General features: G+C 41.3%; 1 protein-coding gene across 1 annotated transcript in view; it reads right to left on the bottom strand.

Moving 5' to 3' along the window:
• The window catches only part of LOC127600326 (eukaryotic translation initiation factor 3 subunit H), a 109,288-nt gene that overhangs the window by 66,638 nt on the left and 21,104 nt on the right, over window positions 1-21,546 (bottom strand). Inside the window, exon 2 of the mRNA XM_052064823.1 lies at window positions 13,555-13,711. Coding sequence (XP_051920783.1) covers window positions 13,555-13,711 — 157 coding nt within the window. The remainder of the gene's footprint in view (window positions 1-13,554; window positions 13,712-21,546) is intronic.

A 21,546-nucleotide genomic window follows, 5' to 3' on the forward strand; every position in this document is an offset into this window, starting at 1 on the left:
AACTCAGCGCATACAAAAGACGCTCCGCACCATCAGGCGTCCTGTCCATTTTGGAGAAAATTTAAGACTTTTAATGGCGCCTTATAGTCGTGAAAATATGGTAACAGTCGCATTTCTTGCTACTTTCTGAACTCAGTGAGGTGATGTGTAATTTCAAACACTCCGATGCGCATAGTAACTAAGGGTGTGGAAAATAATCGATATTAATCGATACTACATCATCAGAGGTATATTATGGAAGTTAGCGCAAGCAGCAGCAAGGAAACTACTATATTTAATGCAGCCGCAACATTCAAATCTTATGTTTGGAAATACTCCGGCTTCGAAAAGAAAGACGTCATCAGGCGCCGACAGGTATGGCAGCCTCGGTCACACGCTCCCTAGTATTATCCCTGTTTTTGTCATTTTCGTTTGTTTTTGGCGACCCTGAGCGGCTTACTTACACGAGGGAAAAGTTGCTGCACATTGGGGAGTCTACGCTCGGTCTTTTTTCACCAGCACACGAAAATCCACAAGGTTTTTCGGAGCTAATCGCGAGCGGAGCGGCTCCGCTGTACGGAGCATGGAAACGCCGCCGGAGGAGGGGGAAGCGAGCCGGCGTGCTCGTCAAGCTCCGGCAGCGCGGATTTCGAACCCCGCTCCCATCAATCCATCTTGCTAATCTACGATCTCTGCCAAACAAGATGGATGAACTTCTCCTCACAAAGACCAACAAAACATTTGCACGTTCTGCTGCGCTCTGCTTCACTGAAACCTGGATCAGTGACCGCCATCCAGATCCCGCGCTACATCTACCCGGCTTCCGCCTTCTCCGAGCCGACCGCGACACGGAGCTATCAGGGAATGTTTGGAAATACCACGGCTTCGAAAAGAAAGACGGAAAGCTTGATAAAACCTCCGTAATTTGCAAGGAATGTCGCACTAAGAAGCCATACAACGGCAGCACCACAAATATGCAGACCCACTTAAAACGATGGCACCAGATCACCGACAAGTTTCCCTCCCGCTCCCCCGCTTCCCCGCCCAGTTCCTCGTCGGACACCGGAGAAACTCTTGGTAAACCAAGTCAGGATCAGAAAAAATTGCCTCTTATTTTGGGAGTCCCCTTGCAACTCACTGTGACCGCGCAATGGCTATAACTAAGGCCACTGCTTATTTCATATGCATAGACCTCCAGCCTTAGCGTGGTGGACAACGAGGGTTTCAGACAGCTCGTGCACGTTTTGGAACTTGGGTATAAAATACCAGACAGGTCTGTGTTCACTTACAAACATATTCCCAATGTGTACAACAAAGTGAGAAGTGAGATTACTGTGTCGCTAAACAGTGCGCAGAGTTGCACTTACAGTGGATGTGTGGACATCTTGCGCTATATATATATATATATATATATATATATATATATATATATATATATATTATATATATATATATATAAAGTTTGATAGCCAGCATCTGTGATGGTATGGAGCTGTGTTCGTGCCAATGGCATGAGTACTTTACCCATCTGTGAAGGCACCCTTAATGCTGAAAGGTACATACACGTATGGGAAATACATGCTGTCATCCAAGCAACATCTGCGCGTGTTACATGTGGCTTCATAGTAAAAGAGTGGCCCCCGTTGAAAATGGCACATTATGAAGCATAAAATAAGACAATGGAGACCCCGGACAGCTGAACAGCCGAAGCTGTATATCAAACAATAATGGGAAAGAATTCCAACTAGAAAGCTTCAACAATTAATGTCCCCAATTCCCAAAGGTTACAGGAAAAGGTGTAACACAGTGGTATACATGTGCCGGCTTTTTTTGGAATGTGTTACGGCCATAACATAGTAAGTTGAGGATTGTCTGTTGAAACAACAATAATGCTGAACATTAAATATCGTCTTTGAAGTGTAATCAAATAAATATTATGTTTCACAAGACTGACACATTATTGTTCTAACTTCATTGTAATTGGGTTTGTCATAGATTTTGTGTCATTGTGCTTTTTAGATAAATTCCAATTAATAAGCCACAGATCTCAGTATGCATAGTGGTCTCTGTGACAATAACTCTTATTGGCTGTTAGCCAGCAAATCCAAATGAGTACATGAGATATAAATTAATGGTAAAGACAATTGCATTATCTACTAAATTAAGATCAACAAAACGTTGCTTTTTACTTGGATTTGTGTTGCGGATGTGTTGTGTTGGTTCTGGATATGCTGAATTTTGTTTTATGAGTAAGGGTGATGTTGAAAAATAAATAACTTCCTCGGCACGGAGAGCAGAAAAATTAAGTTCAGAAGCACCTGCGTGAGTTTAATCAGCTCATAATTGCTCGAGCGCCAGTGTTAGTTAACTCGCAAGCGCTCACACATTTCTCGTTTCGCGCAGCATTGTAGAATGTCAGTGCCAGTTTATAGCAACAGTAAACCCTCGATGCATGTAAACGACAACTGCCTTTTTCATTGTACCATTGAACAAGCTGCGTGGAAAGTACAACACAATACATCATTATTTATATAGCTTTTTCACAAGAGCTATAACTGACAAAGTGCTTTACAGAACATTTAACATAAAAATACAGCAGAACACAGATATATGTATGTCAATCACATTTTTCAGGGACAGTGCATATAAATAAAAACATGCCAGATTCTAGTCATTGGCTGGTTTTCACCAAAAGTCCCTTGACAGGTTGATGTAATATTTTACGTATACTTGTGTACTGTTTATTGAGCATCAACAGAAGCATTCAAGCATTTTTACCAATGGTTTGATTTGATTTGATTCGTTTTGTTTATTGAACATAAAACATATACAGTAATAATTTGACAGAAAATAAGGTAGATAAAAAAGTAAAAAAGAAATCAGTCTTCATTCAACACAGTTATGTTCAAGGGAGTAGGATGAAGTAAAAAAACGTATCTAGTCGTACCCCGTTATGCGTTTATATCTACTAAATCATTTTTATATCAATCAGAAAAGAAAAAGTAAGAAAAAGTCTCCATTAAGGCTCATACTTTACCCTTAACCGTGATATTTTCACAACTTTTGGTTTGTATCGGGATTATATACATCCTCACCCTGGGACTCTTGTGTCAATTTTCTCTTATATTCATAATGGATATTTCAATACCTTTCTCTATCAACTGAGTTCTGATTTATCATTATATTTAATGTTTAGAATTTATCATTTTAACTCTGATTGATGTAGGTTGCTTGTACTATTTTTTTGAATTTGTTTTTGAAATCAGCAAGCGATTTTTAGGTCCGTTTCGAGATTATTCCACATATTAACACCTTTGCTAGATACACTTCTTTGCTTGATGTTTGTTCTTGTTTTGAGTTTTTTGAATAAGTTGGTACCTCTTAATTCATAGTTGATTTCTCGAATTTCGAAAAACTTCTGAATGTTTTGGCAGAGCAGGTTATTGTGTGCTTTGTACATTAATTGGGCGATTTTAAAGTCAACCAGGTCATAAAATTTCATCGTATTTAATTTGATAAATAGTGGATTTGTGGGTTCCGTATATTTTGATCTATTAATAATTCGAATTGCTTTTTTTTGTAGTTTGAGAATAGGGAGTGTGTTTGTTTTGCAGGCATTTCCCCATATTTCCACACAGTAGGTCATATATGGTAATAATAATGAAGTGTATAATGTGTACAAAGATCTCTTATTTAGCACTTCCTTGGTTTTGTAGAGGATCCCTACGGTCTTGGCTATTTTTCTTTTTACGTTATCGATATGTGGTTTCCAACATAGTTTTGAGTCTATTACTAATCCGAGAAACTTGGTTTCATACGCTCTTTCTATTTCAATTGAGTTTACCATAATTTTAGCTTGGTGTTTGATTGGTCTTGTGCCAAAAACAATTGACTTTGATTTTTTCAGGTTAAGTGACAATTTATTTCTGTCGAACCAGTTTTTTAATTTGTTTAATTCGTTTCAGATTTATTCCAGAACAGTAGAAAGTTGTATCATCAGCAAATAGGACACATTTAAATAGTTTTGAGACCTTGCAGATATCATTTATATATAAGATGAATAGTTTTGGACCAAGCACTGACCCCTGAGGAACTCCGTGAGTGATTTTCAGTCGATTTGTTTTTTTATTGTTGAGTTGCACGTACTGATATCTGTTTTCTAAATAACTTTTTATCCATTTATAAGCTACACCTCTAATGCCATATCTTTCTAGTTTTTTCAATAATATACTGTGATCTATTGTGCCAAAAGCTTTTGTTAGATCTAGGAAAACCCCAACAGTAAATTCTTTGTTGTCTATATTAGTGGCTATTGCTTCCACAAACTCCATAACTGCCATTGAGGTGGTCCGTTTTTCCCTGAAGCCATATTGATTCTCACTTAACAGCGCATGCTTTTGTATAAAACTATCAAGTCTGCGAAAAAATAGTTTTTCTAATATTTTTTAAAATTGTGGTAGTAGTGATATGGGTCTATAATTTGTAAACAGATGTTTTTCTCCACTTTTATAGATTGGAATAACTTTAGCAATTTTCATTTTTGATGGAAAGATACCAGCTTTGAATGACAGGTTGCATATGTGCGTGAAAGGTCGCACTACATATTCTATAATCTGCTTGATTATTGTCATATCAATATTAAAGCAATCAGTTGACTTTTTATTTTTAAAAGTTTTTATAATATTTGATACTTCTTGTTTTACAGCAGTAAGGAATTCGTGGAGGAGTTTTTTTCTACGTATCTATCTATTTCAAACAGGTTTGTTGGATCAGGAATTTGTTTTGCTAGGTTACTGCCGATGTTGACAAAATACTCATTAAATTCAGTTGCTATTTCTGCAGTTTTTTCCAAAATCGTATTTTTGCCTTTGATAAAATACTCTGGATAATCCATTTTTTAGGACTATTTCCGATTACTTGGTTAAGTATTTTCCATATCTCTTGTGTGTTACCTTTCTTCTGCTCTAATAGTGCATGATAATGATCTCTTTTACTGGTTCTTATAATATTTACTAGTTTATTTTTATAGGCCTTATATTTTTTTCTGCTTCTTCAGTTCTGAATTTTAAAAACAATTTATTTAAATTGTTTTTCTTTTTACATGCGTTTTCTATGCCTTTCGTTATCCATGGCTTCCTTGGGTCTTTATACTTTTTGGAGACTTTAGTTAATGGAAAATGTTTATCATATAAGGAGATTATGGTAGACTGAAATACTTCAAACGCTGTATTTGGGTCTTCGTTTGAGTAGACCTCGGTCCAGTTTTGTTTTTCTAGGTCTTGCTTAAAGGCATCGATGGAACGTTGGGTTCTTAGTCTTATTTCTGTTATACGAGTTGTTGATTTAGCTTTTCTATCGAAATAATTATGAAAAACTGCAAAAACAGGTAGGTGGTCACTTATGTCATTAATGAGAAGTCCACTTTCCATTTTATGATCCATCTTATTTATAAATATGTTATCTATTAATGTGGCCGTGTCAACTGTTATTCTGCTAGGTTTCAGGATTACTGGGAAAAAGCTGTTGCTGCACATAGTATTTATGAAGTCAGTTGTTTTTTTGTGTCTATTTGGGTTTAATAAGTCAATGTTAAAGTCACCACATATTATTCGTGTTTTCTTATCGTTGTAGTAACTGAGCATATCTGTTAGTTTTTATTGAATGTGTCAATACATGTTCCTGGAGTCCTATAGATGCAACTTATGATATTTGATGCCTTTTTATTGTGTATTTCAATGGTTAGACATTCCATTAGGTTTTCTATTGTGTTTGTCAATCTCTCGATTTTACTGCATTTAAGTGCTTTGTCTACATATATTGCAACCCCCCCCCCCTTTTTTTGTTTTCTCTATTAGTTGCAAACATTTCATAACCTTCTATTTCCATTTCAGTTGTTTTATCTTCATCAAGCCAAGTTTCTGATATGGCAATTATTTTAAATTTATTGAATTTTGGTATTTGGTATTCTTTAATTTTTGTGAAGTTTTTATAGAGACTTCTACTGTGAACGACTTTCTACCGAAAGTGCATTTTCCAATTTTATATTAGTGTTGAATTGTTCATCCAGGTAATAGTCAGAGTTTGTTACCCTTTGTTTGTTGTTGAAGAAGTTATTGTCTGGGTCCAAATTGTTCTCGGGGTCGAAGGGCTTATAGTCAATATCTTCAAAGGGTTGGAAGTTCATGTTTTTGGGATGTGAATTTCCCGCTCCCACACGGTCGTCGATGGCTCCATCACGGCAGTCTTTGGTTCCCTCGCTGTCGTCGCTCGCTCTCTCGTCGTCATCACTGGGTCCCTCGTGGTCACTGGCTCCCTTGCGGTCGTCGCCGACTCCCTCACGCTCGCCGGCTGGCTGCCTCCCGGCTCTCTCACGCGCGCTGGCTGGTTGTCTCCCGGCTGCCTCAGGCTCGCCGTCTCCCGGCTCCCTCGCGGTCACTGGCTCCCCTGCAGTCGTCGCTGGTTTCCTCTCGGTCGTCTCTGGCTCCCTTGCGGTCGTCGTTGGCTCCCTCACGGTGGTCGCAGGCTGATTGTCTCCAGGCTTCCTCACGGTCGCTGGCTTCCCTGCAGTCGTCGCCGGCTTCCTCGCGGTCATCACTGGCTCCCTCACGGTCGGTCGTCACCGGCTCCCTCGCGGTCGGTCGGTCTTGAAAAAGTTATTGTCCGGGTCCAAGTTGTTCTCAGGGTCAAACGTCATTGTGGTCAGTAGGGTTGGAAGTCATCAAAGGGTTGGAAGGGTCATCAAAGGATTCGAAGTCCATGTTTTTTGGTATGTGAATTTTCCTGCTTCAGTAGGGTCAGAGTTTTTATTGTCGGGTGGTGAAAAATTCTCAGTATGCTGCTTGATGGTGTTGAACTCGAGCCTGTTGTGTTGGAGTACTGGTGCGGGGGTGGACAATAAGTTTGTTATGTCTTAAGTAGGCAGTTTCCCCTGTCACGTGCAGCTTTTAATTTTGGGAGGAGCTCTTTTCTTTTTTGTCGTACGGCATCTGTAAAGTCTTCGTTGATGTAGATGTTGGAGCCTTTTAAGTATTTTGCTTTTTGTAGGATCCTTGATCTGTCCTTGGATCTTAGAAATTTCACCACAACTGGCCTTGGTCGAGGTCTTCCAGGGTCTTGTCTTCCTGTGCGGTGAGCTCTCTCCACCTCAATTTGCCCCTGTATCAGCAGTTTCTCCTTAAGGATTTTTTGAACTTTTTCCTCTGTTTCAGTCCACGTTTCTCCCGGTTTTTCCTCAATTCCATCAATTACTAAGTTGTTTCTTCTTGACTGTCCTTCCAAGTAGTCCACCTTGTCCGTTAATACAAGCATGCCGTCACATACTTTGTAGAATTCTGTTTGCATGTCTTTGGAATGGCCAGTTTGACAGATTAGATTTGCAATCTTTATTAAAAAAAATGCAATTTGAATATAAACATGTATTTGTTAATGTGCAGAGCTTTTTTTTCTTTATTTGTTTTAATAATGTCACTGCTTTCAACATATGCCGCAGAAAAAAAATTTTATTTGGTGTATCCAACCCAAAATACATACCAAGACAACAACAGCAATGACACCAGGTTAATGCCTGCTGGAGTGTGGTGGAGAATTGACATTGTTCAAGCTTTTGATATATCCAATACCGACCGCTTAAGATCGATTCCCAAATTCAAAATTTGACATGTCTGACACTTCAGTCATTAGAGGCCTTGTGTTTGCAATACCGTTCTTCAAACGGAATAGTTACTGGTATTGATTAGCAGACTCACACAAGGACAACTAAAGGAGCACAGTGGCTTATGGAGTAAATTAATATAGTTAAACCTGTTTGTTCATGTTGTATGTTTTAACACTTGGATAATGGCTCACTTTACTGTGCATTAATGTGCAAATACAGAGAGCACTACCTAATGGCCAGATTTTACTCTTATTTTTACATTTTGCGTGCCATAGTTTTGCACTGAAATGCAGTGTGTGAATATTACTTACTTTCAATATTTGAATTGGAAACATTTTTATTTCTCTGCATGCAGCAATTTGAAATCTGTTGAGTTCAAATAAATCCTAAATCTTCTAAAATATATCAATTTTATTCTTACTTGAGCTATTATAAACATATTTACACTGTACATAATACAGAATAGAAAAACATCCTTATTCTTATTACTTACAAGGCAGTACCGTAGTTTTGGGAAGTAATTTGGAACTATGACTGATTACTTTTTTAAAGTAACATGCCCAACACTTCTGATTGACTGAGGGATCACAAAGTACCATATTTTCACGACTATAAGGCGCCATTAAAAGTCTTAAATTTTCTCCAAAATGGACAGGACGCCTTATGGTGCAGAGCGTCCTTTATATGCGCCGAGTTCCAAAATCTGACTGACAGCCGACACGCTGTTTATATAGAGAAATGGCGGAAGTGACGGTGGCCAGGCATGAAAGAAGTCGGCCAATCAGGGAAGGGTGGGCATGTATATATACATATATGGAGAGGGAGGGAGAGAGAGGACAGACAAGCTAGTCCGCCAATGGTGAAGGGTGGGCGTGTAAGTGGACGCCTCAAGGCAGTACCAACACTTGTATAGCGTGTGGCAATGTGCATTGTTGCAAAACAACTCCGGTTTTGGTTTCTAAGAACCCCTGAAAATAAATTCGACAAAAAAACACGCCTACGAAGCTCAGTTCAAACTTAAAGCCACCGGTTATGCTTTTGGCATGCGTGCCCATCTCACAGCAGCGGTGAAAAAACAAGTCAAGCAAATGAACTCTGAGCTTGCCGTTATTCCCGGAGGCTTGACTAAAGAACTCCAACCGCTGGACATTGGCATCAACCGGGCGTTCAAAGTAAAGTTGCAAACGGCATGGGAACAATGGATGATCGGTGGCAAACACAACTTTACAAAGAGTGAGAGGCAGCGCTTGGCGAGTTACGCCACAATACGCAACAACGAGAGGGAACACGGCGTTTTTGATGGATTACGGTACTTGCACAATTGTTCAATTCTTTCTACACACACACGCGCTGCCACCATGTTTCGCTCTGTTCTTTACTTTCAAATGTGGGAAAGCTTCACACGAGAGAAATGTTGACTTTGCTGTTGCTACTCCTTCTTTCCGCTCGACAATGCGTAGCAACTCACACTAGCATGTGATGCATTCAATGACAACTGAGATGTGCAGTCCTCTGCTTCTGATAGAGGATGAGGACTTTGATGGATTTCTGGGTGATGATTGATCGATAAACGTGAGAACATTGTACGATGGCTAAATAAAATACACCCGAACTCAGTTCTGCTTTCGTTGCCTTTTTAAAAACGTGTTTTTATCTTATCTGTATGTCTTGGCATGCTACCGTATGCTTCAAGCTAACGTGTTAGAGTGCGCGCATGCATGCCGTATGTTTAAGCTGGCGTATGTTTTACCACTGTAAAACTGCGCCCATTCGTACGATGCGTCCTGTGTATGTGTAAAATACAGAAATGTCACGCATTACTGAGACTGCGGCCATTAGTACGATGCGTCGAATAGTCGTGAAAATACGGTACGTAAAGCGTTTTGTGTCACTCCTATAAGACTACCTTGAAATTGTGATTACTGAAAGAGAGCAGAAGCAATTAAAAAAATGAAATTCTTCCTTTGCCATTTCAGGCAAAAACACCAAATATAGTCCCCTCCCCAAGTATTGGAACAGCAAGGTGAATAAATTTGTATATGTACAGAAGATATTTGGGTTTCAGGTGAAAAGATCAATGTGCAACAAAAGTCCGCTTTGTTCAGCGGAGAGATCGGTGCTGTTGAAGGGTCTGCGGCTGGATGCATATAAGGCTTGAGGAGCCGATGATGAAAAGAAAGGAGTGTTAGCGCGGAGCGTCGATGCGGATTTGGAACTGGGAGTCGCGGCTTGGAGTTTGAAGAGGATTACGTGGGACAGGAGAAGTGAACGAATCTCTTTTCGTCAATGGACACTACAGCTTTGTGTTTGCTTTCAAAACTTGGCTTGTAGCGGACGTGTGGACATTTTCAGCATGACGTCTAACCCATTGGTGAAAGGACACCTTGGTCCTCTCCTCTTTCATCTATAACTGCTTCAGACAACAAAGTGTATGCAGAAAAGTGGTGAAGATTGCACGACTGTCTGTGTCCTATGTGTTGTGTTATTTTGACTTCAAAATGGCACCGCGAGAGTGGCTGCCTTTCCAGCAGCTCCCAAATTTTGTTGTTCTACTTCTTCCTTTCATAACTTTGCTGCTGTGAATTGGGAATTTCTCCATTGCGAGACTAATCAAGGGTTTCTTATTCTTATTCAGAAGTCCAACTTTTATTTCATGGTATTTTGAATCGAGATCTGTAAAATGACTCCGTACAGAGCATCTTTTCTTCAAAACCACCCTCTTTTCAAGGTTAATACTGCATCAAGTCTTGGACGCATTAAACATTTCATTTAGTGTTCATTAGCTGGCTGACTATTCCTGGCCGCTGTCATGTGACATAATCCAGCATACCAACACACACTCTAAAAGCAAAGCATCCCCACACCATGCATGCACACTCCCCACGTTCATATATCACACATAATGAGCTTTACATTCAAGTCTGACAAAATAGCAATATTCTAAGATTCATTCTGATTAGAGTGTGAAAATTCGAACTGCTTTTCCACACCCACTCAAACCCCAAAACGAATCGTCACCGATTCACGCTAAGACTGAATTCACCATCGGTGTGGTATTCATTGAACAATGGCAATCATAGTTGTATAAGCATATATCATCATCTTGCGCGAAGTCCGCTATCCTGTTTCCAACTGCACTGCAACTTGCATGCATCACTAATATTTTGATGTTCCCGTATAGCTGAATGATGCAACTAAAATATTGGAACGAACGAGATCGCAGCTAGCATCTCGAAAAATCTAAGTCGGGTCACTCGTACCTCAAAGCCCCACCCTATCCATAGCATTTTGTCACTTACGAAAAGGCTATTCTCCAAATTTGACAATTTTGATGTGCCCCCCATGTTCTTCTGCATGTCATGTAAATTCTGAAGAGAAACAACGACTGAAAACATAACACCATGTTTTAACAGGTTTCTCCATTAGCTGAACTGTGTATTTCACTTCAGGCCACATCGCCATTACTGAATAAATCTTTGACCAGCAAAGACAGGAGAAGTCACATTACATTAAGGTCAGGAGTCCATACTTTGTTTTAATTAATCAACCCTGGGAAATATTTTTACTGTACAGCAGATGATTAACAAAGGGATTTATTCCTCAAAGACTGCGGCCATTAGTACGATGCGTCGAATAGTCGTGAAAATACGGTAATTTAATAAATAAATTGTGAGAAGGGAAGTTTCAACCCGATGCCAGCGATATACTGAATCCTTCATGGGTGCATGCCAAATTATCAAATTTGACTGTATATCAAACACTGGTACTGTTACTTAATCTTCAAATGAAAAATTCATTGATCAATCAACAATTCATCAATCATTCTTCATTGACAACCGTGGTATCGCTGGAACAAGAGCAGGGCTTTTGCTTGTTTCGTAGAATGTCAATGTCTCCGTGTCGACTCACTGAACACTGTCCTGTGCACAGCCTTTCTTGAAGTAATGTCCTGAGAACTGTCACCTGTTTATTTCTAGAGAACTGAAGCCGCTCCCACTCTTACATTAGATAGAATGGTGAGACAAAAACATGTCAACAACGCGATACTTCGTCCACAGGAAAAGAGAGTTGTTAATATTCTTAGGTCCCACAACTTGTCTGTCTGCAGTGACTAATTTATCTATGCCATTTTTTTGTTACACAAGACAATAAGGCTCGCTCCGAGGCCTGCGTTTGAATAGTTGGACAATCATGTCAATATGCCAGTCGTTAGAGTCACTGAAAACAGAATATCAATACTAAAGGTAATTTGTGTCGGCAAAACGACCTGTTGACCGAGTTCACCATTCAGAGAATGTTTGCAGAGGCAGAAAACGTGCTACATGCTAATCCCTAATATGGCCACAACCATTTTGGTGCAGCTTGTATTTGAAAAATTGATTGCCTTTATTTGTGTTTCTTTCTTCAACAAATTATTATTTAGCCATTAAGCCACAAGATGACAAACAAAAAAACATTCCAACCTTTGAAAATCTAACAACGTATGTTATGGTTTGAAAAAAAACTGCATCTTGCTGGAAGCACTACTTAAAGTTCTTAAGCCCACAGGACTGCCTTCATTTTACGTTGCAACAGCCTTACAATACAATACATGCTGATTTATATAGCGCTTTCACAACAGCGGCAGCTGTAACAAAGCGCTTAACAAAACAGTTAACATAAAGTAAAATAATAAACACAACACATAACATAAAACACGGACAGTCATGCAGTTGTAACCACTTTCAATCACACGCTTTGTTGTTTGAAGCAGTTTGAGATGAAAGAGGAGAGAATCAAAGTTTCCTTTAACCAGTGGATCAGAGGAGTCATGCTCAAAATGTGCACACGTCAGCTACAAGCTAAGTTTCAAAGTCAACAAGAAGCTGTAGCATCCATTGACGAAAAAAAGAGATTGGTTCACTTCTCCTGTCCCATGGAAATCCATTTCAATTCCAAGCGGCTACTCACGGTTCCAAATACGCATCGGCTCTGCGCCAACGCTCCTCTCTCCTCAACTTCAGCAGCCATCCATTCAGCCGCACCAACGCCGACTGTCCAACAGCGCCGACATAGCCACTGAACAAAACGGGGTTGTGAAAAATGCTGCCCATTACAGGCGCAAAAAACACAGGCGCCCCAGGTCTGTCCAGCACCAACAGTCAATGGCGCCGACATTCCTCCCAATTAAAATCTGTGCTGGTACAGCCTTGATAAACATGTCAGGAATGCTGGTACAAGCTGCAAAGTTGAATCAAAGTGGAACGGGTCGTTCCATGCCAAATCACTCAGTGGGTTTAACCAAGCAGATTTTCAATTTAATGAAACGTGGTTTATTTGTTCATAACGATGGCACGAAGCCTCAAATTTCAAGTCAGCGAGTGTGTTTGACTTCCCGCTTATTTACATGTACCTGAAAAAAGTAGTCAAACTCACTGCAGCAACTATTGTTCATGACATTAACACGCCGTCAACGAGAAGGCCGACTTCAAATAAACCATAACATACCAAATAATAGAATGAGTTGAATGCGTTGGTATGTTGCTTCTGGTATGCAAGTTGTTCCCGGCAGCGTGTCGTGCGTAATGGCTTACTTGAATGGTCTTGTCTTTCAGATTGTCTGGGGCATGCCCCTTCATACTGCCGTCACAAATTGTTGCTACCATTGTCAACATGTCCTGAAATAACTTTCAATCGCAAATGAAGACACTAAAAAAAGGACTTAATTATGCTGACACTGTATTTTATGGCGCCTGTTGCCAGCATTCAGCGGTGGCTTGCGTGATGCAGCCCCCCAAGTGCCCCATCAGCTAGTGAGGGCAAGACAGTTTAATAGACGTAAATGATTGCACAATCAATCTGATGCTGACAGCCTGACACAGTTGCCATTCTCACTACGAACCAGGTTTTCCTAAGTGTGTTGTTTTAGTCAGAACAGTTACCTTCATCAAAGTCTGCATCATCCTCAGTGTGCTGCGGGAAGGGGAAACAGTTTGTGATCTCCAACCGGTCATCAACCACCAGGCCCAGCAGTACACCCTGAACCACCTCACTGCCCTGGCCCTCTTCTTGGTAGTGCTTGATGATCTTTAGCACCACCTGTGTGAACCGAACAAGCAATATCATTAATACTGCAATACTGTGAATAAAAATCTAAATTTCATTCTATGAACTGACTCTCATCCCTTACTCTCATGTCACTTGTTGAGATCGATAAATTCGATGAATAGATTTTTTCCCGAAAATACGGTAATTGTTTGCCGAGCTGGCAACCAAACCATCCATTCACTGCCCCAGAATGGCGTCAATCTATTGTTGTTTCCCGAAATGACCCGAAGTGATCACGTGATGATCGTCGGAACTAATCGGAGACGGCGGGAAAAGCAGAGCGGGTACCAGATCCTGTATGTTCCGACAAAACTATTAACTGGAAAGGTGGGGAAAATGACATATACAAATGAAATGAACATTGCATGTTCATTTTTATGGACTTTTATGGATTTTAGAAGATTTCACTGGAAAATATGGACGATTAAGAACATAATTTTACAACTTTTTTAAATTGATTTTTATTAACTTTAAGGACCCGTATGAACCCTGTGAAAGTGCTCACTCGCCACTACTGTTGACTATTTTTGTATACTTATCTCTTTGTTAGTCCAATTTGACATATTGCAGTATTTTATTTTATTAATGCTGTACATTTTCTATGTCCAGTCGAGAATAAAGCTGTCATAAAAATAATTTTGTGTTCAGTCAAGTCTGTCATGACACAGCCACCCAGCTTTCGGATTGCAGTCCAGCTCAAAACACAGGTGAAGTGCGCCCTGTCATGGCCCGTTGTTTTCAATGTAATGCATGACAGCATCTCACCGTTACCTTTTCTACTCGAGCGCTCCCTCGCAGCCGCTGGAAAAATCTAAACAGTCCGCATCATTCAATAAGTCATAGTGTTGCAAGTGTGTGACAAAAGTAGCACACAATGCAGAGTTCAAACTTAAGGTGATCAGGGTAAGCCAGGCATGTCCAGCTCCGGGCCTGGAGGGCCACTGTCCTACCTGTTTTCCAGCTCTTCGGGCTGCAAAACACCTGATTCGGATGACAGCTCATCAGCCAGCTCTGAAGTAGCATGAGAACGATATTGATTATTTGAATCGGGTGTATTGCTCCTGGGAGAGCTAGAAAACAGTGGCCCTTGTGGACCGGCTTTGGACACCCCTGGGTTAAGCAGTTGAACACGGAAAAGAGGAAAAAAAGCGGCAAGAGTTCAATGTTAACGAGTCAATGTTATAACTTTTGCTGGTGGTTAAATGAACTGTGTTGCTGCTTTATTAAATACGTTTTACTAACATTTGATCGTTCTGTAGCAGCGCCACTCAAAGCTTCTTTGATCTGTGACGTGGGTTGCGTCGGCGCCGATTGGTTGAACCATGTGCGTATGTGCTCACGCACGCACAGCAGACAGCAGCAGACTGTGGACTGCTGAGGCGTGCTTCACTCAAGTGGCGTTGCCACAGTTCTGTTGGCATTTCATTGAGCGTTGTATATTGCGTCTTATAGTGCGGTGCATCCAGTATGAAAAAAATTACAAAATAGGCCATTCATTGAAGCTGCACCTCATAATCCAGTGCGCCTTTTAGTGTGGAAAATACATACATATATAAACGTATTTTAAAAGTTAATTCAACAAAATGTCAGTATAATAAGTCTCTGAATGTATTCTTTTAAATAGTTTTATTTTAATACTCACCATTAATATGAATGGGTTTCCATTCCTCACGATTGCTAAAGATCCAGCAAAGCTAGCGGAATTATAGTCAGCTTGGTGCTGCTGGGGCTAGCTTGCACGCTGCTCAGTAGCTTGCACGCTTTGTTTCTGCCGTCTCTTAGAAGGTATTTTGATGCGAACGTCGCATGGCACGTGTCAAAGTGCTGCTTTACATTTGACCGTTTCATCGATGTTATTTTGTCATTCCAAATTAGACACACCGCAGAAACTGTTCTCTCCACAAAGGCGAATCCTTTAGTCCATTCGTCCTGTAGTGAACTATACTCGTCATCTTTTTTTCTTTTCGCCCTTTTATTCGTCGAAGGATTAGCTTTGAACTAATGACAGAGCGGCCTGATTCAAAAGGGGGTGTTTACCCGTTTACCCAGCAACAACCAACATACGCCAGTATCATCCAATTAAAACTGCTCCTGCTGCCAACTGCAGCCCCGAACAGGACATGAGTAGTGAAAAATCGGTGGATGGATTAAACAAGCGAGAATATTTTGTTTTATCTGCAAGCCAGACGCAATCATCAAAAGAGCCACACGAGCTCACGAGTCATAGGTTCCCGACCCCTGCTCTAAGGCTATGTCATCAGCTCAACCACACTGTGGTTCATTTAAAACAACACGTGTATGCACATACACATGCACGCACACACAATCAGCAGCTAGCAAAGCAAAACAAGCAAAAGCTAGAATGACCAGATGTTCCAATTTAATCAAGAAAATCCCAGTAGGAGTGGTCGTTTCTCCAATCCAGAGGTTGGTGGTTCGATCCCCGGCCATTGCGACCGCCACCAAGTGTCCTTGAGCAAGATACTGAACCCCCAGTTGCTTGTGATGCTGCGTCATCACTAGATGAATGAGGTATGAGTGGGAAGTGCTTTGAGACTTGACGTAGAAAATTGTTATACAAGTGACGGCCCATTTATCAATTATATCTGCGTTCGTCGGTCAGACCCAATACAAGCTGAGCTTTTCAGGCACCATACTTCCATTGTTACAATGTGGATCCATCCGGTGCAAGGTACCGTATTTTCCGGACTATAAATTGCTCCTGAGTATAAGTCGCGCCAGCCATAAAATGCATAATAAAGGGGAAAAAAAAGTTGCATTTTTGATGGGAGATGTTTTTGATTAAACCCAACACCAAGAACAGACATGTTATCTTGAAAGGCAAAGAAAAATAGAGAATCTGCTGAATAAGTGTACGATATATTATTACATGCATAAGCAATGAACTGAGAACGTGCCTGGTATGTTCACGTAGCAGAGTTACTCAGATAACTACAGCATAAAGAACATGCTAACAAGTTTACCAAATTATCAGTGCCACTCCAAATCACTAACTCCAATGACATCTTCATCCTGTGTGTCACTTTTAAATAACTCCAGGAACTCCGGAGGTAGAAGATGCGGCGCTTCCTCTGCTTATGTCAAGAGTCATCGTTATTATCAACACATGTTTCAAAGCGAATCCCGAGACAGGAAAGACCGAATAAATATAGGAAGTACGACAATGTCGTTCATCGGTAAAAATCACGTACACTGTGCCAGGTCACGTTATTTTTAGCCCGCGTTCTTGTCGGCTTTGCCGAGTTGCAGTCAAAGCATGTTCTCCGCTCAGCTGGCGTAAAACTTCGCATGTCCGGCTGAATTGAGCCACGGTGTAGGAGGCATGGTTACCGCGGAAGGCTATGAAAACCAAGTGGACCCCCCCGGGCCAAACTATGAAAAAAAATTGAATAATAGTCTGGAAAACACCGTAAATGGCACAGCTAGCATCCAGTAGCTGCCGGGAGCAAGCAAAAGTTTGGATAACAATGAGTGCATGGACTTGTTCAACACAGTTCAAGTGTCAACCAAGATACAATTTAGCCTTTGTTAAAGTAACGCACCAGATGACCCGCGATTAAATGTGTGATCAATACTTCCTGGTGAAATTGGTGTATTGTATATTCAATTTTCTGTGAAATTACAGTGTGCCAGTTTTAAATTCTGAAAATATGGTCACCCTATCCAAAGCCAAACAGTTGAGAACAAGGAAAGTGAAAAATGAAAAGGTAGAGAACAACAGCCTCAAAGCATAGTGTTTAATGTGCAGCATAAATCACACTGATAATGTGGGATGTCATAAAGAATTAATCATACACACACAGCGGAAAAGAGGGGTGGCAGTTCTGGAGTCAGTCTTACAACAAAAACACCCATCAAACTCGGCAAACCCCAGTGGTGACAGACACACACACAGACACAAATCTGTCCGGGCATATGATTTATTCCAGTGGCGTGTTGGATCTGTCACCCTACAAGTAAAAGAGCTAGGGGTGGAAAAGGAGAGATGATGTGGCTTGGAGCAAAGTGGAAAAACAAATCTCACTGTCTGCTTTCCTTGGCTTTGCTGATTGAAACTGGGGAGAGAGAAAAAGGCATTTGGCAAGGTCTAAGGAAAGAGATAGAGGAAGACCAGTGGAGAATAAATATGGATAAAATAAGGATAGTTGTCGGGCTTCTGAAGCGCTTGATGATGAGGTGATCATTTGAATCACAGGGATGACAATGGCTAGTGATGGAAAAAGTGGAAAGGGGCGTGGCCTGGACAGGGGCGTGGTCACTTACAAAAGTGGCATGAAACATGCTGAAGATGAAGTGTACTCAATTTACACACTATTTGAAACTTGAGCAGAAAAAAATCCCAAGATTGTTCACTATTCTTTCAAGTGAAAATTTGTGCAATTTTGCTTATGCATTTCTGGTGAGCACCAATATTCATTCATTCATTCATCTTCCTAACCGCTTGATCCTCACTAGGGTCGCGGGGGGGTGCTGGAGCCTATCCCAGCTGTCTCCTGGCAGTAGGCGGGGGACACCCTGAATCGGTTGCCAGCCAATCGCAGGGCACATAGAGACGAACAACCATTCACACTCACACTCACACCTGGGGACAATTTAGAGTGTTCAATCAGCCTGCCATGCATATTTTTGGAATGTGGGAGGAAACCGGAGCACCCGGAGAAAACCCACGCAGGCCCGGGGAGAACATGCAAACTCCACACAGGGAGGGCGGAGCTGGAATCGAACCCGGTACCTCTGCACTGTGAAGCCGACGGAGCACCAATATGTAACTTCAAATTTGCTGCTCAAAATCAAAACTAAAAAAGGAAACACATTCCCTGCCATATTTAAGATTTCTTCATTAAATATATTCATAAAGTGTTGTGTAAATGTGATAAAAAGCAGTTGATTCTTACCTCATACAGTGATCGTGAAGTCCCACACCGTTTACTATATATGGGTTATGAATGTATTTTATTATATAAAGTGGATGTCTATTTACAGTTTATACAACAATATACAGTTTCATGAGGTAGAATACTTTACTTTCTCTTCATTTTGAGCTTTTTAGCAAGCGCTAAAAGCTTATTGGTCCTCTCCGTCTTTTTCCACTCTCTTTTTAGCCAACTCCTCTTGTTTTTACACATGCTCCAGGCTGTCGAAAAGCGTTTGAGATCGAGTAGTTACTTCTCAGTAGAAATGTCTGTTTTCTGTGTTTCACCGAGGTTGCGTGACTCTGTAAAGCTTTCCATCCTCTCGATCCGTATAGAATGACATCGAGCTTTTTCAAGAAATCCGACACAAGCACAATGGTTCCTCTTTACTGTTTCCTACTGGGGACACGTCAGCTTTCTATCCAACCAGTCCCATCGAAACGTGTTTTTCAGATCCGCATCCATCATCCGCACTTTAGAGAGCTCGTGAAAACTCGACGATAAGGTACCTGACCCCCCCCTAAAATTTTCTCAACGGATTGAGACGATTCACAAAAATGATCAATTTAGGAAAGAAAATGGCGGATTTCCGCGTATCCACGGAAAATTGCCATCCGTGGAATCAGGTGTGTTGGAGGAAGGAAATATCTAAAACATGCAGGATATGTGCCCTAAAGGGCTGGAGTTGGTGACCCCTGCTAAAGACACAGCTAACAGACAGTAATGTCTCAGACTCATCTCAGACTTGCAAAATATTTGTATCAACTCGACCGAGTCCAAATATATTTTATCTGAAAAGTATACCCTCCTTCAAGACAAACTTGAAATCAAGTATCAAAATACCCATCTGATTGGTGAACCGCACTGTGATCATATAAGCAGTCTTTCCTGCAGAAATGTTAGCCAACGGCGAGGTTACAAAATTTGGATTTACGAACAATCAAGAACCGGCCTTAGCCACGATCTTCAAAAGGGGAAAAAACATGAAGTAATCTGCAGATTCTGTGAAAAGACAATTTCAGACACATAACGGCAGCACGTGAAACTTAGTGTTAGAGGAATCTATGAGCAAAATTATATCATGTTTAAAGTTTCATATTATTTGGGCACATCGAAGCGTTTGGGTGCATATCCAGCACCCCCAAATGCCTGCACATAAAGGCGCCGGCCATCTGGCCGGAGGGCTGTTGAAGTCCACATTAGCACGTCAATACAGGTGGGCGACCACAGGGGAGAAGGCGAAACTCTGTCACAAAAGGGGAATGAATAATTTGGGAACAGCGGTTGAGCAACAAAAGACGAGGTGAGAACACCCGTCGCGCCTAGGCGACATTGGCCATCCGCAAAGTCTGCAACATGTTGATTCAATGTAAACCAGACAGAAAAGGCGCCAATGTACTGGTGGTTCAAGTATGAAAAACAGGTAACCAATCACTACTGAGGGGCCTGACCGGGGGTGCGACATGCAAATATCGGGGGCAGTGTTTTGCATGTTACAATAAAATGTAGAACTGGCGGAGCAACTAACCGTCGTTCGCTCTCAGAGGTCCGCTTCCACCGATATTGAAAATATTTTGTGTCCCGAGTCGTTTCTTTAACTTTGGCCGATAAAATCTCTGACAGTTCGTTCGATACTTGCAGAGGCGCCACAAAAAGGTGATTTTATTTTCTTGTTTATCTGCACACATGATTAGTCAAGCAAAGGGTTCCGTGCCATTTAAAAAGAGTCTTGCGCAAAATGAAATTTTGTGGTTGTGAAAATAGAATTTTCTCTAAAGGTTTACTCTTGGTCGCATCTGGACTTTACATTATGGTTCAGGCGTAGTCCTGAAAAATCTCCGAGTTCATCCTGCGGAAAAACACCACCACTGTTGCTGGTGCTGCTGTGTTCCATGGTTGGGGTTGTTCGCTCAGGTGATGAGCTGTGCGAGGTTTGCTCCGGACATGATGCCTGGCAAGAGTTCAAACTATGATTTGATCTTTACATCGAACAATTAAATAAATAAATACTACAACAGAAGTTTTTAAAAAAGAAAATTACCCAAAGTGTTAGGTTCAAGAAGGGACAGCAAGAAGCCAAAGCTCATCATGTCCTGCCCTTTCCTTACAATCTCTGTAGCACGCGTGTACCAGCAATGATTTTGATCGGGAGGAATGTCGGCGCCATTTGACTGCCGTTGCTGGACAACCCCGGGGCGCTTGCGGTTTTTGCGCCTAAAATGTGCACAATTTTCGAAGCTCCGTTTTGTTCTGCGGAGATGGCGGCGCTGTTAGACAGTCTGCGTTGGTGCGGCTGGATGGATGACTGGATGGAGCCAAGGATGAGGAGAGAGGAGCATCTGCTCGGAGCACGGATGCGTATTTGGAACTGAGAGCCGCTGCTTGGAATTGAAGCAGATTTACATGGGACAGGAGAAGTGAGCCAATGTCTTTTTTCGTTGGACACTACAGCTTATTGTTGACTTTCAAATTTTGCTTGTAGCAGACGTGTGCACATTTTGAGCATGACGTCTCTGATCCACTGGTGAAAGGACACTTTGATTTTCTATTCTTTCTGTGTTGTTTGACAGTTTGCGGCTGGATGGATGCGTGGCTTGAGGAGGCGACGATGAGAAGACTGGAGCGTCAGCGCCAATGCGTATGTGGAGCTAGGGGTTGCAGCTTGGAATTGAAGCGGATTTACATGGGACAGGAGTTGAGAGCCAATCTCTTTTCGTTAACGGACGCTAAAGATTCTTGTTGCTTTCAAACTTAGCTTGCAGCAGACGTGTGCACATTTTCAGCATAATGTCTTTGATCCATTGCGAAAAGGACACTTTGTTTCACTCCCCTTTCATCTATAACTGCTTCAAACAACTAAGTGTGCGCAGCGGCTCCTCTTGTTGTCTTGTC

This window comes from Hippocampus zosterae, chromosome 5, assembly GCF_025434085.1.
Source record: "Hippocampus zosterae strain Florida chromosome 5, ASM2543408v3, whole genome shotgun sequence".
Classification (NCBI taxonomy): Eukaryota; Metazoa; Chordata; class Actinopteri; order Syngnathiformes; family Syngnathidae; genus Hippocampus; species Hippocampus zosterae.